The following is an 8,013-nucleotide window of genomic DNA, read 5'->3' on the forward strand; positions in this document are numbered from 1 at the left end:
TGGTAGATATAGACCATTATATCTACTTTCTCCGCGGTCCAGTCAGCGCTGGACGCGCGCAAAGAGAAAGCCAGATAAGACTTCATTTTTTACATGTTTTGTATTAGTTTATAATTAAGTTAGTATTAAGTAGATAGAACAGAAGAACTTAAATATATATTATTACAGTTTTATGTTAACCCTCTTTAAAGTCAGTGTTTTAAAGAGAGTCTTCCTCTGCACGTACAAGTGTGGGTGAAGTGACGTGAGGCACCACTCGCACTGAGGCAGTGCGAAGTGGACTTGTACTGAAGCAGTACAAGTCAGTAGTGCCCCGTTACAATTGCAGTAAGTGTGCCTGTACGAAAAAGCAGGCTGGAGAGGAACTTTGGTGCGTCCTGTCAACAGGCTTTGAAAAAAATTGTTGTGACAAGCTATACGTTTTTTTTCTATTGCCAGCCCAAAAAAACATGATACTAGTTGAGTGTATGAGTGTAATCAACGCTCGTTTTCACCCTGCGAGTCGCTTGTCGACCGTCAAGTCGCAAGCGCGTGACACAGCTGTTATCAGTTTAATCATGGCCGTGAAAACACAGGTTTGTGAGCTAATCAGGACTTGCGTGACATCTGTGTCGATGGTGAGACCGGATTACAAGAGCGCTTTCTAATAAAAGACTTGTGCCTGACAAAGTCTTCCTCTCATCCTACAAAAAATGTATTTACGATTTTATAATAATTATCGTAGATTGTACTTTTTTGTATGTTTTATGATTAGTCCAATTTATACTTTAATCAAATAAAATTATGCTCTAATTACGGTTAAAGTAATACTCCTTATTTATAATTTATAAATAAATTTTGTTTTAATACGCAGCCTGTGTTTTGATAAATTTCCCAAAACTTTACAGGAAAACTAGGATCATTCAATCTCTATTTTGCGCTTTTTTATGCATCATTCACGTTTTTGCCTAACATATGAATAGACTTTGACGTTGTCACGGTGCATCTTAGACGTTTCTGCGCGATTTATGGCTACCCTTCACGTGCCCGTGGATCTTAAAGGCGCTAGATATATTTCCTTAAGAAATACATACTTTGGACGACTTCTCATAAAGGATTCCATTTTTATCGTTTATCCCGACTCCATTCGTCGAACTTGTGAAGCGATAGAAATTTATTTGTACCTACAAATCTTGGTACGTTTTTGTCCAGCCTAGCTTGTCATTGCTGACTGTACTTATATTTAGCTATTAGCTCCCCACTGAGTAGTTAATCAAAGACGACGTATCAATCTTTTCACTCTTTACACGACGTTTCCCCCGCTTGTTAGATGTCCCCGCCTCAGAAGCCCGCTGCTGGGCATCGTGGTGACCTGGCGACCTATTGCCGCAATCCTGACTTTTCTTGCGTTGTATAAATTCTGTGGCAAAAGCGGAAACACGGGGTGTTGATCCCAGATACGCCGCGAGGTATTCGCGAATCTCACCAGGATCCTCTACTGAAGCCACGTATTCCAGCAATGTCACATTTGCTTTGCTGTCTATCGTTAGCAATTGTTTCAAAGCCCATCCCATAAATTCTGATGATACTTTGCTGGAGCCGAACGCATTGTGAGCATCCCCGTGAGCGATGCTAGATTCAAACGCCATATCGGCTGGCCGGGCGGCTCCAAAGTTCCAAAACGAAGAGTCGCTCTCGGCCTTTGATACAGAAGATTTCCCAACTCCATTAACAACCCGTTTCTGTTGACGGCTTTTTAATACAGACGCAGGAACTGGGCCCAACACCGATCGAGCTGGTTTTGGGATGGCAGCCGCCGCAACCTTGTTGCCCGCCACAACATTCATCCAGTGTGAGCTAACTGGCGCATTTTCATTTGCCTCCGCCCGCTCCTGTGCCAAACGCTCTTCCTCTGCAAAAATATCACGCATCGACTTTAAATAATTACTTTTATTCACAGTGGCAGGTGCACCCCACGGGCTTGCTACAGATGTCGGCGGGCTTCGTGCCGTCACTGCACTCTCTGTCCGGTCCAAAGTATGAAATGATACTTGAGTGGCTCCATCATTCGATTTACTGGCTACAGAGTTCACGCCAAGCATCATTTTGAGTTGTACTCCCATTTGCGTTAAATTCGCATTTTGCTTTTTTTGCAGCATCACAAGCTGTTCCTCCCTTTGAATGTCTTTAAGCGATTTCGATGAGGTTGAACTAGGGCCAGACACTGATTCCGTAGCCCACACATTATTTTCAGACTTTGCACTTCCGCGATCTTTTCGGTATGGGCTCTTGAGCATCTTTCTCTCGTGAATCTTGTCAGCATTCAGCTCCATGGCGAAATTATCAGGCGACGAATCCTTATTTGTATTATGTATGTTGACTCGATCGCCATATTTGCGAGTTTCGAGAGCAGCTCGACGCTTCTCCTCATTCTGAATATCGTCAAACATTGGTGGCTGACGGTCCGGGGAATTCGCGTTGGTCAGCCATGCATCAGCTACGAGGTCGGCAGTGGGGCTACTCAATATAGATTGCCGCGTAGAATTGTGAGCTGCGGAGCTCGATTTTACGTTACCAAGTGAGCCAGTACTATTTACAATACCACCCATTTCTGGACCTATATTTGGCCAAAATGCCTGATCCCGTCGCTGTCCCTCATTAAGATTCAACATGGCTCCAGGGCCAAGAGTCTGAGTGTTCTGCAGGCTCAGTTGGTCCAGCCGAGTTTGCGAGCGATTTTTTAACTGGTATCGATCCTGCATACTGTCGGAACTTGAATTGTTATTTGTCTCAAGAACAGATTCCGGATTCCCGCCAAATATGGAAAGCGCGCTCATAATACTTTCACGCTGCCCGCTCTGCCACGAACTTTGCTGTTGCAAAAGCATTTGCAGTTGCTGCTGACGCTGCTGCTCTTGCTGACGTTGTAGTATCTGCTGCTGTTGGTACAATTGCGTTTGCTGTTGTTGACGGGCAATTTCGAGCCTTTGCATCTCCACATGAACTTTTTCTTCTTGATTTTGTTGCCTTATGCGCTGCTGTTGCTGTTGCTGATGCTGTATCAATTGTTGTTGCTGCTGCTGCTGCTGCTGCTCACGTTGTTGTTGAAGTTGCACATCAAGAAAGAGCTGCTCATGCTGTAGTAATTCGGTGTGGACTTTTCCAAGATCATTTATATGCCCTGGCGGAGCAGTGAAAGGCATTTGTCCGTGAACAAATTGACTTGCAAGTGCAATGAAAACACTTTTCCGACCAAATCGAATTGGTAAATGAGGCTTGAAGTAGCCTGCTTCAAACCACTCCCGCATTTCCGCCGTTTTAAATGGGCCCTGCTGTAACCCTTGCGGATCTAAGTAAAACCATTCGTCTACTACTTCCGGATGCAGCGGTGATATATCGGCAAATTCTGTGCCAACTGCCATTAAAGCCAACGACGAATTCCGATTTTTCTCGAACACAAGCTCTTTGCTTGAAGTTTCTTGCGCGTCGTCAAAGAGTTGATTTTGGCTTGAGTGATGAGCCAGCAAATTTTCCGTGTGATCTTTTACGGAATCTTTCATATTTCTAGCTACTTTATCCTCTCCTTCAGAATTAACATCATCCCATTGCACGTCTTCATGATCACTGTCATCAAATTGTCCGGTAGCTGCTGCATCTTCAAGCTTCTTATCAAACGCATCCATATCGTCCTTTATCTCATTCTAAACGCGCCAGATATGAGTTATTAATGTCCATGTAACAACAGCTACTGGCTTTAAACTTACAGGGTCAACTTTTGGTCCTTCAAGCTCTTCTCGCATTGCGTTCATCTCGTGCCTAAACTTCTCTGCCGCCTCAGCCATACTTGAAAGGTCCTACATTCACATCGACAGCAACATTAGTATCGAGTTACCTGAGCACGAGACCAGATCGCTCTACGAGCCGTACCATTTCATTAATATCGGCACCTGACTCCAAAACATCGTCCCAAGCGTCGTCTCCAAGCAATCCTTCCGTAATTTTAGCTCCACGTTCCCACGTTGGGTCTCTCTCGTTGTGGCGATGATGTTCGTCTCTTTGAGACTTCGATCCGTCCACTTCGTGTGCTCGATCTTGTTGCCCACGAGCGTTCGGCTGGCCTCCAACCGGTGGATTTACCCTGCCGCGTCCACGTCCACGGGTTCGATTGAGAGACCATTGCTTGTAGACGTCTTCATAGTCAAAGGGGAGCGTGCTAACGGGTGGTAAGCTCTGTTCCGAGGCAACCGTGGTTTCAGGCGGGAAGTCAGGCACTTCAGAGCTTGCAGTATAGAGCGCTAGTAGCTCTTCCTTGGTGTAACGCATTACTTTATTTTTACGGCGGTCTCCTCGATTTTCGTCGTTTCCTGTAGCCGGGTCTTTCATGGATGAGGAAACGCCTGCGGACGCAGATACGAAGCCTTCGCCATCCTTTGACCATTGCGGGCGATAGGCTGAGCTCTCCGATTCAGTGCGACCGCGGCCCTTCATTGCGAACATTGTGCGCGGTCGGAGCGAAATATTGCTGTTATTGTTGCTACTACTGCTTTCACCATTGGTAACTGACGTAGACTTCTTGCTGATAACTTCACTGGAAGCGGCAGGCGGTTGCTTTTTTCGATGCTTGGTCGATATCGTAACGAATTCGTCGTCATTGCTGCTGCTCATGGCGGCGGCCGTGCTGTGGCTGGTATTAGTTGTTGCTCCTTCTTTGGGTGTGGGGGAGTTGTAAGAGCGGAGGCTTCCATTAAATACGAAATGCTAATAAAAAGATTTGATATTTGAGACGGATTTTGCTCTTGCTTTTGTGGAGGTTCCATTCTTGCTTATAACTCCGTTTGATCATTGAGCTGGCGTCACCTTTCTGTACCGATGGAAGAGGAAATGAAGAGTGATGTAGCCCCAACCTCGGTCTCGTGCGAGGAAAAGCGTTTTGAGATTAAGAAATGGAACGCTGTGGCGCTCTGGTCCTGGGGTGCGTGCGCTGCTATTTTGTCAGCTCATATGTTTAAGTCCTTTAAGGGTAATTTTATTTTTCGCAGACATTGTCGTAGACAATTGCGCCATCTGCCGCAACCATATTATGGACCTGTGCATTGAGTGTCAGGCTAATCAAGCGTCGGCCACGAGCGAGGAGTGCACAGTGGCTTGGGGTGTCTGCAGTGCGTACTGCGCTGGCTTCGACCTGCCTAATTGAAATTTATTTTTGTTTACGGTTCTTTTGTCGTAGATCATGCCTTCCACTTCCATTGCATTTCTCGTTGGCTTAAGACTCGCCAAGTGTGTCCGTTAGACAATCGCGAGTGGGAGTTTCAAAAGTACGGTCGATAAGCGTAAATGATAGTGATTAAATGCTTTTAGATGCAACACAATGTGCCCGCTGTTGAGGACAACTACTCTTGGAAAGTACTGCGGGTATTAAGCAGCGATTGCTTGCTGAATCATGCTACATACGAGTGCCGAAAAATTAGTAAGGGTTCCGAAGTTCTGCGTGTGATTCAGCTACATTAGTACTTTAACGTTTTTTTTTAATCATTCGAGTTTATACTGTCAGACTCAATCACGACATAAATCTTTGTTAACATTTAGACATACACAATCTCATAGCTTTACGTCCAAATAGACAACATGCCCATGGTGCCGTACCCCAGAAGTAAAACAGCAAACTTTTCGAGTTGGTGTTGCGGATCCTTTAACTCCTGTGGAATGATTTCAATGGTAGCAACAAAGAGAAAAGTGCCACCGGCAAGGGCAGCACAGATGCCACTGGCAGGCGTCGCATGATTGCTATCAATAAGCAGACGGCCAAAAAGAATGCCTGTGGGGGTCATGAGTGAAAAAACTGCAACAGTTAAAATAAGCTGTTTCGTGGGCACGTTGTGGTGTAAAAATTCAAGCACCAGGGCAAATGCCGCCAAGGACTTGTGGGCCATTACGGCTATAAGGATATCCCAGGCTGGACTGCTTGAAGCTCCCATGCCCATGCCCTCCATCACAGAATGAAAAGAAAGAGCTATGAAGATGACGAGCGCTAAAATGAGGTTGCCGTCGACAATACCGTGACTATGCGAAGGTATTTCTTTTTTAACACCATCTGCAAGGGCAGCAAGCTCAATGCTCGCTCCACAAGTACCGTACTCTCCACAGTCCAATTGGCTGCGCGAGCAAAGACTTTCCTTTGCAAAATTGTTCACCTCAACTGCGCATGTATCGACCGTAATCAGTGATTCTCGCTCTTCTTGCTCACATCCATGTACTTTATTGTAATTCCGTTGCAACGAATGGGCGGTTACTTCGATAAGCAAAATCATGAGGAATCCGCTACCATAGAAAAAGTTCGCCCAATTGAAACAGCTTTTGCCTTCGCCTTTAGAATTTGCAGTCAATAAATCCTCAATCGTGTGCTTGCAGCCCCACTCGGTCAGCGCCACATTGTTTTGTGCATCTGGAAGCAAGTGCATGCACGAGCTAGCAAGAAAAATACCAGCTGCTGCCATATTAAATATGCTGCTGACACGCTTGCTCACGCGCTGGGTACTAAGCAGAGGCGCAATGCCTCCAACAAGTGCCAGCACCCAGATGAAGACTGCCGCCGCCAGCTTGAATTCATCCACAGTATCCATTGCTTCTCAATTTGATAGAGTTGCTTCAGTTGCCGTCGCTATTTGAAGCAAATCGCAGAATGAAAGGAAATGTGCACAGCAGTGGGTGAGCTTGGGATTGTTCTTGCGCATTACGTCTTTTGTTCTGCGTTTTCCGACGGCGGACCATGGCAGGATGTGCAAAAAAATGTGATGTGGTATACCTGTTTTAAGTATCGTTTTCAACACCCTTCACTAAATTGGTATTATCACACACCCTGTATTGAAATAGAGTAGTGAAGTGAAATGAGTAGCAAATTCTTCGTAACTGGACTTTAGATTGAAAAGCCTTCGTGCAGGCCTTCAAGCTATGATAGGATGTTTATCATTAGAATATGTGTTGGACTGAAAATGAATGTAAAGTACTGTATAGTAAATATGTGCGTCTGTAGAGTTACTGTAATGGGGCACACATCGGTTGGAGAACCGTTGTTGTGGTGCATTTACTTTATGGGTAAATACCCTTTTATCTAATTTTAAAATAGTTAGTTACTAAAATCCCATTTATTATAAGTAACAAATGTGGTCGCCGCCAGATATAAATCTGGCGGCCAAAATATATTTTTAAATTAGCTAGGGTAAGGTTTTAGATTACATAATTAAATAAAGTGGCCTTCATCAGCTTGCGCATTGATCTGTAAGAGATAGAAGCCTTTCTAAGGTATATCCTCTTGGGCACTAGTTGCCACTTGGTTTTACGAACCCCTGAACCCCTGGAACTAGGGTTCTTTAAGCTTTAATAGCTTGTACGACTCCCTGAGTTGTTAAACCCATTAGTTCAATAGAACTAAATGACTCTCTGAGTCTAAAAGTCTTCCTCTGACTTTAGGAGCGAGGTAGCTCCGCTACACCTGGTAGCACTCGAAGTCAATCTACGCCTGAGTCTTTACAAGACTATTTTTTTCACGAAAAAAGAAGAGGTTCCAGAATTGTCAGAAGCGCATCGCGCCGATTATGACAAGCTCAAAACCTTATTTGGGCTTTAGCAGATGGAATTTATTATCTCCCAGGGACCAGGGGTCCTGCATGCAACTTGAAGCCTTCATGCGATACGAAGCCTGTAACGGAGTGTATCGTTACATGAAATTAACACTTAAAGGTTGTTAATTAATATATTTTCTAAAAGGTAGATAATATTTGGAGGATATTACTTTATATAGTAATATCCTGAATTCTTATCCATAAATAGGTATAGGCCATTATATCTATTTATTTCGCAGACTAATCAGCTGTAGAAGTAATCAAAGAGAGTTACAAGATAAGATAGAGATAAGAATTCATTTACATGTTTAGTATTAGGTTATAGTTAAGTCAGCATTTACAAAGATAGATTAAGAGACACTTAACTATATTAATACAGTTTTCATTTTACCCTCTTAAGTTAACTTGTCTTAAG

At 44.2% G+C, this 8,013-nt stretch overlaps 3 protein-coding genes across 3 annotated transcripts; 1 reads left to right on the top strand and 2 right to left on the bottom strand.

Moving 5' to 3' along the window:
* Nucleotides 1-909: 909 nt before the first annotated feature.
* On the bottom strand, nt 910-4,682 carry CCR75_003426 (uncharacterized protein). Its single transcript, XM_067961521.1, has 3 exons — nt 3,907-4,682; nt 3,744-3,833; nt 910-3,680 (listed from the first exon to the last, which is right to left on the bottom strand). Exons 1-3 carry the CDS (start codon nt 4,642-4,644, stop codon nt 1,230-1,232), a joined length of 3,279 nt encoding a protein of 1,092 aa, XP_067821838.1. The 5' UTR covers nt 4,645-4,682; the 3' UTR covers nt 910-1,229.
* A 161-nt stretch (nt 4,683-4,843) lies between these two features.
* CCR75_003427 (uncharacterized protein) lies at nt 4,844-6,587 on the top strand. The gene is made up of 3 exons (XM_067961522.1): nt 4,844-4,951; nt 5,019-5,138; nt 5,207-6,587. Exons 1-3 carry the CDS (start codon nt 4,849-4,851, stop codon nt 5,305-5,307), a joined length of 324 nt encoding a protein of 107 aa, XP_067821839.1. The 5' UTR covers nt 4,844-4,848; the 3' UTR covers nt 5,308-6,587.
* Nucleotides 5,586-6,599, bottom strand: CCR75_003428 (uncharacterized protein; the record flags this gene model as incomplete). The annotated part of the gene is made up of 1 exon (XM_067961523.1): nt 5,586-6,599. One exon carries the CDS (start codon nt 6,597-6,599, stop codon nt 5,586-5,588), a length of 1,014 nt encoding a protein of 337 aa, XP_067821830.1.
* Nucleotides 6,600-8,013: the final 1,414 nt, after the last annotated feature.

The sequence above is a fragment of the Bremia lactucae genome (assembly GCF_004359215.1).
Source record: "Bremia lactucae strain SF5 chromosome Unknown BlacSF5_NotPlaced_19_SHOA01000004.1_2068294bp, whole genome shotgun sequence".
NCBI classification, from domain to species: Eukaryota; Oomycota; class Peronosporomycetes; order Peronosporales; family Peronosporaceae; genus Bremia; species Bremia lactucae.